This window comes from Daktulosphaira vitifoliae, unplaced genomic scaffold (assembly GCF_025091365.1).
Source record: "Daktulosphaira vitifoliae isolate Bord-2020 unplaced genomic scaffold, ASM2509136v1 Scaffold_1, whole genome shotgun sequence".
In the NCBI taxonomy this organism is placed as follows: Eukaryota; Metazoa; Arthropoda; class Insecta; order Hemiptera; family Phylloxeridae; genus Daktulosphaira; species Daktulosphaira vitifoliae.
Window position 1 is genome coordinate 52,540,399 of NW_026099572.1, and position 17,542 is coordinate 52,557,940.

Genomic DNA, 17,542 nt, shown 5'->3' on the forward strand with positions numbered 1-17,542 from the left:
AATAACCAGGTCTATGTCATCTCTCATGGTAGCTAGCATTTTTAAAAACTTTAATTGTAGACTTTCAATTTTTTCAATTAAATTCATCGATGAAGAGACCAAATTATTGACACATATTACAATATTGATTGTATATAACTATATTTACAAGTAGTGACAAGTAGGTTTAGTGAATTCTTCAAAATTTCTTTTAAGAAAGCCAAAGGTATTTAAAGCTTTATTGAACATAAGAGTTATGTTTGGTAAACGATAGGTCAGATGACAAAATAATACAAACGTAGTTACAATAATTGTCATGAATCGAGTATAATTTCACTAAAATTACAATTTCAGATTTAGTATTTTTATAATTATTGGGATATAATATAAATTACAAAATAACATAAATGTTAAATACTTATGTATGTGTTAAAGCTTTCATGGATTGTCTTGTTGCTTGAAATGCTTAAGGATTTATCCATGGTTGTAGTTGTGTTCTGATGTTTCGGACTCATTGCAGAGTCCAAAAATGTTAAAAATTTATTTTTCAGTTATAGTAATTGACAAGGATCCAGAAAAAAAACCTGGCTATACATAATGCAAAATATATGTGGTTGTGAAAAATATTTAATTTATAGTAAAAGGAGACTTGGAGTGTAGTATTAGTTATTTGAGCATTTGTACTCAAAATACTAGTTTGTATTATATTGTCAAAAAAAGTTTATTTCAATTTAATATTTAATAGAAATACTGTTTGGAAAGAATTAAAAGTTTATAATTCATATCAATAAAACTAATATAACAATATAATATCACATAACAAATAATATTTCAAGTTTTACATCATGATAAAAAAATAGTATTAACTAAATGACTGCTCAATTTAAGTTTCAATCACTATATGAAAATTATCATTCAAATTTTGAATAAAAAAGATATAATTTAAGAACAAGAGACACATTTTTAGAAAAGTATATTTTAAATTAGCAACTTTTTGAAAAAAAAAGTGAGTGTAGGTGAGGTATGATAATAAAAAAAGATCAACAAGTTTGTAATACAGTATTGTCATTAGAATCATCATCATCTTCAAAATCTTCTAATTCTGGCATAGGAAACCTTAGAATAGCTGCTACTCCTGTAATCTGTGTTAGCTCTAAAATAAATATTTACCACAAAAATTAGCAAATTCTTTTTAACCAATAATTATTATAAATATATAATTTCATTCAAAAATCATAAAATAAGTTAATTAATATAATTAGTTGACTTCTTTAAAATAATAAATTTTATAAAATGTTGAATTTTTATAAAAATAATTCTTGATTTAACAATTCATTAAGTCATCTAGCCATCATTTCATGTATTTTATTCATGCTCAGCAATAATCCCTTAAATTTAATTTAGCTTTCTTAAAACACCTTTGACATATTCTTTAAATCAGTGGTGAATATAGGGAAGGAGGTGTTTATGTTCCAACAACCCCCAAAGCGAAACAATTTTTTGTCATATTAATATTAACATATTAATGAAATATTCTTTGATTAATTTTTATGCTCATTGAATTCAAATTCAGTATGACATTATTCTTTAAGCAAATTTTTAGTTAGATCTAGTATTAAGGGTATGTTACTTTGACATTTTACAGTCTAACAATGAAATGTTATAAGTTGAGCATAACATTTTTTTTTAATTATTGAAAAATATGTAGTTATTGACATTTATAATAATATTGAAACCTATTTATCTAAAAAAATTCATTATTACATGAAGTTTAATTAAAAGTATTATTATCTTTCAAATATACTGAATAAAAACATTTAAATTATAAAGAATGTAAAAAAAGGCACTAGCTTTCCGTATCTAGCCAGAGTTTCAGCATTATAACACAGTAAAATTACAATTATTTTTAACTATTTAAATAAGCCAAAGAAACTTAGTAATTTTCGAAATAAAAATAATCAAACTGATTAAATAGTATTATAAATCAAACACAGAACCAATTATTAGTAATTCATTTTTCACTGTTTTGTTTTAACAATCGGTCAAAATGTCACAAATGATATTTAGTTAAATACATTGCTTTTAATAATTGAACATATTTTTCTTGTTCACTGTAAATGGTGGAAATCCCCTCAAAAATTATTATTTTTAAAAATGGTATATTTTGACATTTTTTAAACTCATTTTTCTTATTTTTTGAAAGATGAATACATCTAAACATTTTTTTTTAGCTTCGATGCGAAGCTGAGAAGGTATTGGTTTTACTAAAATGTGTTTTTTTTGTGTCTGTTACCACTTTTTCTCAGCTCTCACCGAACCGATTTCTTTCAATGATACGTCAAAAGATCACAAATTGTATCTTGTCGAAGACATTACCCTCAAAAATTGAAAAAAATTCCCTCGTTCCCCGTAAATGGGGGAAACCTACAAAAAAATTACGAATTTAAAAATCGCTAATTTTCGAAATTTTTTCATTTTTTTTTACTAAAAACTGCCGTAACTTTTTCAAAAATGAACATATCAATATAATTTTTTTTTTATAGATGCACGATGTCATTACCTATCATTTGGTATATTTTTTTTTATAAATCTGAGTTTTTACCTGCCCACAGGGGGGGAATTTAAAATGACAACTTTTTTTTACAAAAAATCTATTTTTTCAACTTAACTTTTGAAAGTGTTCCGGAAAGTCTGACACTTTTATATATATCTTAAATTAAAGCTAATGTAATATACTTTATCATGAAAAAAAAAAATTTTGGACTTTATTTTATCTTCAGGGTGAAAATGGCTACCAAATGCTATTTTTGTGTGAAAATTTTCGATTTTGTATTTTACATTTTTAACTTTATTATGCTATAACTTTTTGAAAAATGTATGGAACAGTACAATTTTTTCATGAGGAGTAGTATTCATATACATCTTTCATTTGACATACTGTTTTTTTTAAATCGGACCATTTCCCTATATACGAGGGGGTTCAAATCTAAAAAATGCATGTAGAAAGTAGAACTTTTTCAACTTAAATTTTGAAAGTGTTCCGGAAAGTCTGACACTTTTATATATATATTAAATTAAAGCTTATGTGATATACTTTATTATGGTAAAAAAAAATTTCGGACTTTATTTTATCTTCATGGTAAAAACAGAACTATTTTTGTGTGAAAATTTTCGATTTTGTATTTTACATTTTTAACTTTATTATGCTATAACTTTTTGAAAAATGTATGGAACAGTACAATTTTTTCATGAGGAGTAGTATTCATATACATCTTTCATTTGACATACTGTTTTTTTTAAATCGGACCATTTCCCTATATACGAGGGGGTTCAAATCTAAAAAATGCATGTAGAAAGTAGAACTTTTTCAACTTAAATTTTGAAAGTGTTCCGGAAAGTCTGACACTTTTATATATATCTTAAATTAAAGCTAATGTAATGTTCTTTATTATGTAAAAAAAAAATTTCTGACTTTATTTTGTCTTCACGGTGAAAATGGTAACCAAATGCTATTATTGTGTGAAAATTCTCGATTTTATGTTTTACATTTTTAACTTTATAATGCTATGACTTATTGAAAAGTGTATGGATCAACATTATTTTTTTATGAGAAATAATATTTTTTAATAATCCCTTTTTCATTCGACATACTTTATCTTAATTAGGATATTAATAATGAACTAGCAGATCATGTAGCTTTTGGAATAATCCACCAATTTTTTAAAATTAAACACTATCTAAAGATTTGCATCGAAGCGTTTTTTTTTTATAGTGATTTTAATCACTGTCAGATATCATTAAACTTGATCCATCTATACCACGCCACCACTGTGCCGCGACCCCCCTGTGCTGGGTTTTTTTTATAAATATCATAGATATTTCCTTTTCTTTAGGTATATACTTTTTGTTAATCTTAATCTTCACTTAACTTTTTGAAAATTGAATGAATGAAAACAAATTTTTTTAATATAAATATCTAAGTATTTTCCTTTTATATAGTATAAACTTTTTGAAAATCCAACAATATAGCTCCCTACAATGGGTTATTGAAAATAGCAAATTTTGCACAAAAAGTTCACTTTTTCAACTTAAGTTTTGAAAATGTTCAGAAAATACTTTGAACACCAAAGAAATGTTAAATTAAAGCTTCTGTTACTTATTCAATTAAATTTGTTTTGTAAGTTATATATAAATTTCATTTTTGTCTAACACTTTTTTAACTTATAATTGTTCTCACTTTAAACCAACCCTACTGTGCAGGGTATTTTTTATTTAAATTAAGTATATACTTTTATCTATATAACTTTATAGATTTGAGTAATGAAATTATGATAGTGATTCTTGACTAGAGAATTAAAAAATATTGAGCCAACAAAATAATTTATTCATTAATAATACCACTTACGTTCTCCAGTAACATGTAAACTAGAAAATATTTTGGCATCACCACCTGATTCTCGAACACTATCTACTAGTTTGACATAACGTTTACGTTCTTCAATGTTTTGACTCCTAAAAAAATATTCCATTATAAATTACAAAATAAAGTAGCATAATTTTCCCAAATACCGGAAAAGACTATCTATAATTAATAAAGTTTCTATTGCCATTGCTTCATTAGCTTTTTCAACATGATTAATGCCATAAAAAGCTCTGGTTGATTCTGTTTGCAACATTTTGTAGAAATTTTCAAGTACTTTTAATTCACCCAAGGCTTTAGTATCTTCTAGCTTAGAAGAAATTGATGGATTAGAGAGTACTTCTACAAAATTTTAAAATCAATACTTATAAAATGTTAAAATTTTGAAATATAATATTTAAAAAAACCTTTAAGTGAGTGTTTAAATCCGCTTGATGAATGGGCAGTAATAAATTTTGATTTATTTTCAAGGATTATTTTATTATCCATTTTAACAGCTTCTTGTAGCATATATTCATAAAACTGATCACGAACAAATCCTGGACTTGCAATTATAATACACTTCACTACATCAAATTTAATATGACGTACTGTGGCTTGCAGAACCAGCTCAAAAAATTTTAGTATTCCCTAAAGTACAAAACTGTATAAATTTATTGAAATGTTTTTATTTGACTATTTGTATAACTTTTTCATGTTGTTTGACATCGCCTTTTCGTTTTCTTGGTATATTTTGGTCAATTTTAGCTCTAACTATAGTACGACTACCTGAAATTAAGCATACATGTGCTAATCCTTCTTGCATAATAACAGCAGCTACATCAGCTGTCTAAAAGTAAATAACTATTATAGGTGATTGACAACATAAAAATAATGAAAATGCATTACTTGAGTAGGATCAATAGCCATTTCAATTCTTTCCAAATCTATAGAATCCCATTCTTCTTTGAGTAATGAAAATTTTCTATTTAATTCTAAATCTAAAGTATGGTATGCACCCATCTTGATAAAAATAAAATCATTTATGAATTAATTCTTTATTAAAAATAATATAATATAATTGTATTAATATTTAAAATGTCTTGGAAATACATAAAGTATATGAGACTGTATGAAAAGAAAGAGTATTGAACATACTCCAAAAATGGAAAATCAATTGTCACTTTCAAAAATCAATTTTATACCAAATTTCCTCTATGCTATATCTTTTTAGTAAAGATAGAAAATACCTGCTCTGATCACTTCTCAACTGAAAATGCACTTTTTGCTGATTACTGTAGCATATACTGTTGTGATATTAAAATAAATACCATTACCAAACTTCTTCAACAATCACTTAAATCTCTTTCAAAAAAGACAAACACTTTTGTTTTCAACTGTTCATTGACTAAAATACAAGGCATTATATATTTTTAAAATACTATATTACCTCTCCAAGTATAACTTTTAATGATGTCAAAATTAATTTATCAATGTTAAAATACTTGACCTGACATTTGATAAACACACTTGCATATCCTAGACTTACGAACAATAAAATAGCTTGTTCTGACAAGATCAAAATCATAAAAATTATATTACATAACACTTAGTATGAAGTCAATAATGTTATATTGATATGCAAATCCCTCATTTTTCTCTTATCTACTATGAATAAAATATATATAACTCAGCAAAGAAAAAAAATGAAAATAATATATCCAACTCACAATCAAAATATCAGATTCGAAATAGGAACCTTTTGGTCAAGCCCCATTGACAACATCCTACGCTATGCTGACAAAATCACTCTTCAGATAATGAGAAAAAGAAACACTGAAATATGTAATAAAACATAAATATCTCTCTGCAAATATATTTCAAAACACAATTAGAAATATATATAGAAAAATCAAGCAATGAACTATAAATAAATTTAAAAAATTCTAAGTACAGAATAAGCTATAGCAAAGACATACTTAAATAAATTTGTTTATAAGCTTCCTCGACTTTGGGAAACAAAAATTAACTTTAAACTACCGGAATGTAACAAAAATACAACCCTATATACAATAGTTCCATAAAAATTTTCGGATATCATTTAAAATAATTTTGATGAATAACATACTAACCAACACTAAAGCTTATAAAACCATTGATGTAGTGGGTTGAGCCTTCGTTGTTAATAACTCTTTCTATAAATTTAAATTAAAAACTTTAACAGCATACAATATATGCTAATTATGTATATTATACAGCAGAAGTATATGCTCTGTATAAAGTATCACTTTACACTAAATTAATAAGTAGCTATAATATTGTGATTCCCTTAGTGCTCTCTGCTCACTTAAAATTAATAATTTCAACAATAAACTAATTCAAAATATACTATAATTTATCTCAAATTCTTATACATTTTTACCTTACAAACTGAAACCATTGGGCAAAAACTGTAGAGACTACTTATCAAACACATTGTCATGAATACCTTATATTAAATTTAGAACATTTCATTTTAAAATACCTTACTATCATATTGTATGAATTACTTTTAACATATTAAAAATCAAAAACAACTTAATAAAATTTATTTTTAAATTTAATGTGCAAACACTTGCTTTCTAATTAATAATAATATCAAAAGAGGTGATAGAAAAAATGTAATGACTTGAAATCAGCAAAAATATTTGGTTAAGTAAAGTATATATTAGTCTATTATCATTAAAAAATATTTCATTTTAGCAATATGATTTTACAGTATAAATCAGTATAAAAACAAATTTTATACTTTTATTATTTGTATTGATATTTAATTTAAAAAATTATTTTGAAGTGACCATTTTTTATTGTAGAGTAATTTCGAGAAATTTGTCAACATTTCTAAAATTAAGGTTTTTTTTTTTTCTAATATTTAGTGATTATAAGTTCAACAAGATTAAAATTGTGTTTTTTGACGTATTGACCATTAAAATTGGTTAAGTGAGAGCTGAGAAAAATGAATGACAGACACAAAAAAAAACCATATAGTAAAATATTTTATTATGAATAAAAAAATTCTTTCTTACGAATGGAGACTACAGTGATGAGGCGATTGAAGTTATTCAATCTAAATGAGATAAAAATAAAATGAACTTTGAACTTTTCTCCATTCCAAAAAGAATTAAGAAAAAAATGCAAAAAAAGTTTTATTGCACAAGCCGGATTTGTATCTCATACCACAAGTGTGTATTACTGTAAAATATTTGACGCAGCCACCAAGCATTACATGAATTGTAGTTAAAAATAACAATGTAAGCTAATTCAAAAATTCAAAGTTGTTTTCTTAACTTTGAGGAGGCAAAATAATAAAATAAGCTTAAATTTATAATTAGTGTAAGGTAGATTCATCTAACTTTTATAAAAATTGGTAGATTCATTACTATGGCAAACCCTTGTAAGGTATTTAAAAAAAAAAAAAAAAAACAGCATAGCCATTTGCACACAAAAAAAAGGTGTCGGAATAATTTTTTTTTTTTTTAATTTTTAGTATATTACATAATCTTTAATCTAACATATGTTTGAATTTCAATGTACTTCCAGAACAATTTCAAAAATTCAGTTGAAAAAGTTTAATTTGTGTGCAAAAGTTATTATTTTAAATCTCCCCTATGGACAGGTAGTCAGATTAACAAAAAAATTATTTTGATTCGTTCATTTTTCAAAAAATTAAGACAGCCTAAGAAAAAAAAGTATAAAAAATGACTAAATTTAGAGCTTTTATAAATCGTATATTTTTAGGATATTTCCACTATTTACAGGGAACCATAAAAATATTTTCAATTTTTGAGGGTAATGTCTTCAACTAGATAAGACTTTTAATCTTTTGAAATCGGTCCAGTGAGCTGAGAAAAAAGTGTCAGATACAAAAATATAAATATACACATCATTGTAAAATTAATATCTATTTTTTTTTTTTGGGAATCATTGCCAAGGAAAGAACAATTTTATTTAAATAATTATTTATATAAGTATGCATAAAAAATAAATCATGTTTATACGAATTAGATATAAGTTAAATAAAACATTCTATTACTTTTACAAAATCATTCTCTTCAATATTTCTGCCTTTTAAACGTAGTAGACAAGCTTGTGTATCAAAATCTACGGCTTCTACACTAACTGTTAAAGTAGTTCTTACACGTTGGCTAGTTGAAGATCCTGTGGCTGATTCATTCTGAACTTTTCTAAAATAGTAAAATTAATTTTTAAAAATGTTTTAGATAAAGAATAAAAAATTGCTAAATGTAAAAAGACATTAAATCTTAAAAAAATGTATAACCTAATTGTTGAAGCTCGAACATGGTCTCCTTGTCTAATTATGTTGTATGCTTGCCACATATCTTCAGCTTCTTCCGGTATAAGAACCACTGTTCTGTAATTTTTTTAATTACATCATTTTTAACGGATAGTTAAACAGTTAAGATATGAAAACAAAAAATCTATACAAACCCTTTGCCATCTTTTTCAATATCCTTGTGTATTAATTTCATTATGCCGTATTAGGTAGTTAATATTTAGTTATCATCTATATTTAAATACTATAAACAACATTTTAGCTTACGTGTACGGAAATTAATTTAAGTTTTTTAACATAACATAATAACAATATTTACATCTGAAAACCGACTTGGTTTATTAGTAGACCCTTAAAAAAATCACGAGTGTCTCACTCAGGCTTTTTGTAATTTGATAACTTAAGCAAAAGGTCGTGATAATGAACAGGTGGTTCTTGTTAACAACAAAAAATGATATTTTAAATGATTAAAATAAAATATGTATTAAAACATTTAGGAATATTGATCAATTATTTCAAAAATTTGATGAAATATATATTATTTCTTAACAATTATGAAGTAACATTTTACAATTAATAAAAATTATTATTTACGTTGGATACACTGTTTTTAGCATAGGAATTATGTATATGTTATTAATTTGCCGCAAAACTGGTATTTTTTAATGATAATGTATTAAAACTGAATCAAACCTAATTTCTTTTAAGATATTTGATTTTGGTGTACAAATATTTTAATAATTAAAATATGTTAACGTAAAAATATAGTATTAATACTATATTTTGTACAGAAAACAAAATAACAATGGATAATAGTTGGGAATTATTCTTTCAAAATTATGTTAATACAGTAAAAAGTGAACAACTGCCAGTAAAGTTGCCAAGATTCGACTTAGAATTAAGTGAATTAGCTGGAGCAGCTGCTGACTGGTGTAATCAGTACCTAAAAGATCGGTAAGATTTGAATGTTTTGTGATGGTCAATTAATCTTTGATTTTTTTTTCTTATAAATTAATTTAATTTTTATTGATAATGAATGAATTTGATTTTTTCATTAAATGATTAAAAAAAAAAAAATTCAAATTAAGTTATTTCATTTATAAAGATTAAATTAATCTTATATCTTTAACTAACAGACAGTGTCCTATGGATTTAATTGTACGTTTGACACAAAAAGTTATAAATGAATTAAGAGTTCCATGGACAGTACAACCTGAAGAATTTGGGTACAGATCCGAAAAAAAAGGTAAAGTATTTAAGTGTTAATTGCATTCTACTTAATTTTACTATATTACTTTTTTCTCATTGCAATTATAATTTGTTTTTAAGATTACCAATCACTATGGTTGATGCAACAAGTAATTAAAAAACTAAATGATGTATGCTTGAATGATGGTTCTATAATCATAGAAAAACATCCTAGATTAAATTCTTCAATTTGGTGGTCTTCGTTTGTTTTAAAAAATACTCGACGTACAATGGAAGATTACATATCAGTTGTTCCATATCTACATACGTTATTTGATCAAGAAGTAAATATACAAATGGAATGTAAATTAATGAGCTAATTGAAATTGATTTTATATATAAATTCATTAAAATGCATTTTCAATCATTCATAAAACATTATTCTATGTATATTTGATTTTATTTTATGATTTCCGGATATCCTTGAATGTTTTTTTTAAGGGTAGAGCTTAGTAATGTATTTTCCATATAATCTATGCACTTCATTCACTATTTCATACGATCCTACTGCTTTATTTTTTTAAATTGATGTCACAACCCCTCATATCTCTTTTTCACCAATGAAATCTACGAATCTATGAAGTCCCTCGTTCCATGAGATATCCTCTAATGTCTCTCTTGGATACTCTTCATTCAATAATTTTTCAAAATACTATTTCTACCTTTTTTTTACATCATCATCGCTCATTAGCACTCTCTAATCATCACTTTTTATACACCATACATAGTGATAATTTTTAAACTGTCTTTCTCTTACTTTTGCAAGTCTATAGACTTCTTTTTCATCTTCTTTTGTTCCTAGTTTATCCAATTCATTATATCTCTGAAAATTTGCCTCACTTACCACTCACTTGCCTTCTTTACACAAGAGTTTATGCTTCTCTTCTTTGTTTTTCTATCACTTCAAACTGCTTTTTCTTACTCTATAATTTTCTGAACGTCCTCATTCCACCACCAGATTTCCTTGTTTCCTGGCTTTCTACACCTACTCTTACCAATAATCTCCTTTGCAGTATTCATTACGCAACTAGCAAATCTATTCCACACATCATTTATGTCTTCTCTAATATTCCACACCATACTTTTTTTTACTATATTTAAAAACTTTTTCTTTTTCCCCTTTCAATTTCCATCGCCAGATCCCCGATTCTCCTTCTGTATTTTTTCTGTTTTTGTATTCTCTTTTTCCTACACCACAACTGCATTACCATCATTCTATTTTGAGTAGTAATACTCTCACCTGGGATAACTTTACAATTTTTTATTTGCTTTACTCTTTCTCCTCCACATATAATAATTAATCTTTGATCTATTAATCCCATTTTTATAAGATGTATAATTTTCTTCTCTCTTTCTAAAATAAGTATTAACTAGAATATACTGAGTATATTATTTTATAACCATCACTTATTTCCTTTGCTTTCTCTCTCTTACACTTAGTTTCCTGCACACAACAAATATAAACTTTTATTTTCTTCAATACTTCTACCAGTTAATGTTCTAACATTCCATGTACCTATTATTACTTTGTATTTATCTTTATCTCCTATACATGAGTCTAACCTAAAGTTGAGTGATGATGTCTCTGCACCGTTGACACTACAAGCGTTGGGTGGGCCTTTATATGTGATTGGTGAAACAGCTACTGCAGAAGTTGTCCAGCTGGTATCAAAATCTATTCTTTAGGCCTTCTCCATCTCTAACTACTCTATTTAATTTCACCTGTTGTTCTTGCGTACATCTTTGATGGGACAATCTGCCTAAGTTCTGTACAGGACCCCTCATACTTTATGACAAAATTTTTCACCAGCTGTCATCTGACAGATCTTTATTAGTCGCCTCTTTTGACTAGCAGAGGGGGGTTGGAAATATTCTTATTCCTTTCCACAGGATATATTTATTGCATTAATTAAATTAAAAAAAAAAATTGGTCAAGAATTTAAAATCATTTTATTTTGATCTTTCTATTTAGTCATGAATATTAAAATGTCACACGTGCTTATAAAAAGTATTAATTACATCAATTATATTTAAAAAAAACTTATATAATTGTATTTAGTTAGAATTTTATTTTTTAACATTGAAGATATTTGTGTATATTTATAGGTTTCTTTATTTAACAAAAAGTATAGTTTTTACTTGTTCTATAGTAAACAACTTTTATAAATAATAATAAAATATTTTAAACTAATATTAGGTTACTTGTTTTTTATGCTATTAGTATAATGTGTGAATAATCCATGTATTATCTATTTTCACTCTTTGTTTTTAGAACTCCATAGGTGAAGCATCATTTTATGCTGTGTATGATGGACATAATGGTCATGATGCAGCTGTTTATAGCTCAATATATTTGTATCAGTTTCTTGTACAATCAAAATATTATCCCTCAGATCCAGAACATGCATTTTTTGATGCATTCAATACCACAGACAAAATGTTTTCTTGTAAAACCGACAAATATGTATGATTATTATTCGTTCAAGTTTTGTTTTTTATTTTAACTGGTGTTTTTTATTGATAACTTTTAGAATTTAGTAAGCGGTACAACGGCAGTATGTGTCTTACACAGACTTCAAGAAAAGAAAATATACATAGCTTGGGTGGGAGATTCATTAGCCACCCTTTGGAAAAACAGTACACCGTTATCTCTAGTAAATAAACATGTTCCACAAAGACACGTGAGTGCTTTACTAACTCTTTGTTTTTATTCTACATAATTTTATAAAATTGAGATAATAAAAAATTTACATAAAGAATGTTACACAAATATTTTTTTTAAATTTAATTATATATATTATTATTATTATTATTATTTTTGTATCCTTAAAAAGTTAGAGGATCAGTCAAAGAATATTAACTCAATGTAAATATCTTTGTAAACAAAATTTCTATAAAAATAATTTTTTATCATTTTTTAATTATTTGATTAAAATATTAGTTTTAGTATTTTGAACTTAACTAATTGATTAAAGGTTAAATGATCAGAGCTAATAAATAAAAATTGAACTATTCTACAAAATATTGACACGGTAACGTGTTTCCCTCAGCCGCACATCACGTTATCAACCTAAATTAAAGTGTATCGGGATCTGAATCATAAGTGCACGGTGGCCTAGTGGTAAGGTTTGTCTATACGACGCCTTGGGTCGCGGGTTCTAATCCCGTACCGTGCCTCTTTTTTTCACATGATTTCCTTACACTTTCTATAACCGGCCGTCAATCCCCAGCAGCCGTGTTAATATTTTTTTAAATTAGGCTGATTATCACAAAGTTATCTAAAGTACCTTTACTTGTAACAAAAAAAATAATATAAGCAGGCCATTAATATTCTGTATTGTCTGTCTTATAATCAGTTAAAATTTCTAATTAAAAATAATAAGGTTAGTTATTTTTAATTAAGTAATTTATTCAATATATTATTTTTTTATTTTTAGATTAATTCTAGGCTTAAATGGCTGCTTCCACAATGCTTCTCCATCCTTCACTATCTATTTCTAATAATTTTCCATCTTTTTCAATTAACGTCTTAAAATCCTCTCTAACTTGATCTCTCCATTATTATCTTATGGTAATTCAATTTATATTATATTTTTATAATTATAGTTATTGTTTAAAATGACTACAAGACAAATATAAATTTACTTTAATGTTTAGGATGAAGCACAAAGAATAGCTACAGAGGGAGGAATAGTTATAGATTGTCAGGGTATTTATAGAGTTGATGGTCAACTATCTGTTTCAAGAGCTATTGGTAAGTAAATTCTCTAAAATTAATAATATTTACTGATAATTATAATTGAATATTTAATAATTATTATATAATTCATTTCTATGTTCTCAAAGAAGATAATATTTTTATTAGTTATTAAATAATTATTTACTCTTAACTAAAATGGGCTTATATAATTTTATTTGTGATAATTATCTTCTTTACAAAATGTTTTCTAATAATATTTTTTTAAGGCGCTATTTTTTATTAAAAAACAACCTGTTATTGTTTCAATGATGTTACAAAACTATTAATGCAATCAAAATTCTGAAAACAGCATTCTATCTATTGATAATCACTAGTTTTGTTATATTGCTGGAAAAGTTTTTTTTAAAAATTCATTTTTCAAAATAATTATTTGTTTCAATTTTTTTTTTTTTTTTTATAAATTTGAATAAATAAACAAAATTTCATTTAGAAAATTAGTGAAATTTAAATAATTTCTTATGAAATGTATTTTTTCTTTATAATTAATTATAATTTTTTATTCCTAATTGTTCAAAATGTTTTATTTGTTACTTAATAATTAGGTGATGTCAGGTACAAGCCTTATATTTCTGCTGTACCAGAGATGAGGTGTTTGGTACTGGATGGTAATGAAGAATTTTTGGTATTAGGAAGTGACGGATTATGGGATCATGTGGATATTGATGATATTGCTGATACTTTGTATGAAGAATTAATGGAGACTGATGGTGAGTGAAACATATACACTTATAGTTGTAGCGTACTACAATGTTATACATTTTATTCACACATAAGAAGAGGGTGTTTCGCACAGTTGAAGAGAATCATATAAATGTCGAAATATAAAAGGAGACGGCCCCTATAGTCAAATGTCAGTGGCTGAACATAAAAGACAAATAGCCAGTTTTGGCCTTATATCCGTTGTATTTGAAATTGTTATGTCCGGATAATAAAAGACTATGTATCAATCGTCAAAGAGGGTCTTACCCTATACTATAAAAATCGATACTTTTATAATTTATTTAATTTACTTTTATTTTCGGGGCGACCTCGGTTTAGTTATTTATTTGTTAATTAATGCGCGGTCGATGTGTTCGAAGAATTTGTGGTTTTAAAAAGATTTGTTATAGAGTAAGTTTTTACCAATTTAACCTTGCTATGTCCTTGATTGTTTTCAATCGTGTCTCTGTGAGCGTCGCCCTTCGTTTAGAGAAGTGCAAAATCCTGAGTCCACCGGTATTTCTATGCGTTATAATAGTCGTGAAAAAGGACACGGACTACAATAATTTTCTCCTACTTAACATTGTTTTCCTCAGTGCATTGTTGTCTTCGTAAGTATGTACTCGGGATCGAAGGTTAATGCCAAAGTTAGTATTTAAGAGTTTTCGTCCGAATATTTCTAATGTAATAGTATAATCGATATTTGTCAAGAAATATTGTTAAATTCATCTTTTTGATTATTAGTTGTTAGGTATACCAAATAAATATGTTTGTATTTCCTATCTAAGATACTACCCACTTACGGTACATATCCATTGATTTTAATTTAGGTGTTACTAAAAAATGTACTTAAGGCACAATATTATGTTTATTTCTTGGTAATTTTATAAGTAATACATTAAAATGTATCATTTCTATTTTGCCAATTTTACTTACAAATAATCAATTTTTGTACAAGATGCGTTCTTTATAAATATTTTTTATTTATTTTGTACCATATGTAAATATTTTTTCTACTTGAAACACGAGTTAAACTTTACCCTACAATTAACAATTATAATAATTGATGTCCCTGGCAAGTTGAATAAATTGCTCTTCTAGTTATACGACTTAAATTTTAGTTTATTTTATTTCAAAAAAATTATGATATATGTGATAAGAGATTATTTAATAAGACATTAGATTATTAATAACAGTTTTAGATTTTCGAATAATGTTGACTTATTTGCATATTAACTTAAAATATTGTAATATACTGAAATTATTTTTGATGGTATGTATTAATGATTTTGTTGTTACTGTTTTTATAAAATTGTATTAATGGATGATTTGTACCTCAATAGTTTTGACGACCCAGTTAAGTTTTATGATGTTAAATTATTTTAAAGACATCATGAGAAAACTATGTACTTTCAAGGTCCCTCCGACGACAAGTTTCGATTATAATTGGTCACGCATCATTTGCATTGTAGTTTTTCTTTTATATTCTGTGCTGTATCCACTCTTAACCTTCTGTTATGCCGTCAAAACGCCGGTCTTGACTCTCGGGTTTCTGTAGTGGATCGTTTTTCGCCATTTTATCGAAACTACATCGTTGGCATGCTAAAGCTTTTCAATCGTAATAACATCGACAGCGTGACGTGAATTCATTGTTATTTTTATCATTTCACAGACAAGTGCAATGTTTTTTATCCTTAGACAACCTATATTATCGGTCATCCAATACTGTAATAAATCACTGTATCCCTAAACGTGTCGAATGACATATTTTGCGTGTATTTTTAACTAGACTTTATCGGTTTCAATTTTCCTCAATAAATAATAATTTATGTTGGCCACTTTGTTGTTGCACATTTTGAACAAAAATTCAAAATGCATTGCATTTGTGGAATGTTTTCGGTTAATTTATTACGATATTATTTTTTGTGAAAATCTATTAACTTTTAGTGTGTAATTTTAATTATAATCAACTTTAACTGGTGGTTACCATTTTATGAAGCCAATAGAATCCTAATTGACAGGATGTCCTCGAAACGTGATTGATACTATCAGTGTTTTCCACCATTGGCAAACACAGGAAGCGTGCTCTGTAACTATCCATAAAGTGAACTGGTGGGTGAAGGGCCCCACAATGGTGTTTTGTGGTTACTGATCATAGTTACTATATTTAAACTTATAAGTTCTCATTGTTTATTCCTTTTAATATTTTCTTTATTTTTGGATATTGAAAATATTATCATTAAGATATTTGATAGTAATAGTTAAGTTTTTAGATGTGTTAGTTTTAATATATGAATACTAGAATTAAGTAAGAGGGTGTAAATTCTATCAGTGTGATTTGTTTAGTGAAATATTTAGTCTTAATAAAACGTTTTTGTTTTATACTATAAGCAAAATAATAATAGATAAAAAAATATCATAAAATATGTAAAAGAAACAAAAGATTTAATTGATATACAATATCTATACATATATATCTTATTTGTAAACAGCGGTAATGTTTGTTTTTTATGGTATAATTTTTTAATTATTCTATAATATTGAATACTGCGAAATATATTTATATTTTTTTAGTTATACTATTAGAATTTTAAATTGCCCTATTTATTGTACGTAAGAAAAATTTATTTGATTTGACTTGCAGTTTCATTGTTAAATTACTCTAGACTAGTTGATTGTTAAAGTTTATATTACAGTGTGTGTTTAATGCACTGGATACACAAAAATAGTAACAAGTTTAGGAACTTTGATTAGGACGTCAAGACGTTAAATGTTATGCCTGTTTCTAACTGTTGTTCTTATGCACTAAAATGTACTAAAAAATGTTTGGCGTATTGAGTTCAATCGCACTGCACATAAAATTTTATGAATATATGTTTCACAAAATTTCTGTTTATTGATGTGACAATAATTGAATGGTTTTTCTTTTGTGATAACTTATCCATGTGGCTTCATTTGCTTTAAACTATCAGCAGACAAATTAACATTTTCTCAACATTGTTTTAGATTAAAAATTTTTATATCATCCTGACGTGCTGTTATTATTTTCAATTGCATAAGTTGAGAGTTATTTCATTGCACAATTTATATTATATTAATGATTTCTCATTTAGTTATAATGGCG

The 17,542-nt window shown here is 26.1% G+C and overlaps 3 protein-coding genes across 5 annotated transcripts in view; 1 reads left to right on the plus strand and 2 right to left on the minus strand.

Moving 5' to 3' along the window:
* Positions 1 to 17,542, minus strand: part of LOC126895348 (uncharacterized) — a 75,852-nt gene that overhangs the window by 14,942 nt on the left and 43,368 nt on the right. The window lies entirely within an intron of this gene.
* On the minus strand, positions 290 to 9,221 carry LOC126895347 (protein pelota). Its single transcript, XM_050667112.1, has 9 exons — positions 8,867 to 9,221; positions 8,697 to 8,789; positions 8,451 to 8,601; positions 5,288 to 5,401; positions 5,088 to 5,228; positions 4,807 to 5,029; positions 4,549 to 4,741; positions 4,385 to 4,491; positions 290 to 1,132 (listed from the first exon to the last, which is right to left on the minus strand). Exons 1-9 carry the CDS (start codon positions 8,905 to 8,907, stop codon positions 1,020 to 1,022), a joined length of 1,176 nt encoding a protein of 391 aa, XP_050523069.1. The 5' UTR covers positions 8,908 to 9,221; the 3' UTR covers positions 290 to 1,019.
* Positions 9,405 to 17,542, plus strand: part of LOC126895345 (uncharacterized) — a 44,208-nt gene continuing 36,070 nt past the window's right edge. The window contains exons 1-7 of one of the 2 annotated variants that reach the window (XM_050667109.1): positions 9,405 to 9,665; positions 9,848 to 9,957; positions 10,041 to 10,243; positions 12,232 to 12,423; positions 12,491 to 12,640; positions 13,617 to 13,713; positions 14,262 to 14,426. In XM_050667109.1, the coding sequence (XP_050523066.1) occupies positions 9,517 to 9,665; positions 9,848 to 9,957; positions 10,041 to 10,243; positions 12,232 to 12,423; positions 12,491 to 12,640; positions 13,617 to 13,713; positions 14,262 to 14,426 (1,066 nt within the window). In that variant the 5' untranslated portion in view covers positions 9,405 to 9,516. The remainder of the gene's footprint in view (positions 9,666 to 9,847; positions 9,958 to 10,040; positions 10,244 to 12,231; positions 12,424 to 12,490; positions 12,641 to 13,616; positions 13,714 to 14,261; positions 14,427 to 17,542) is intronic. The other variant, XM_050667110.1, reaches the window with a different exon arrangement.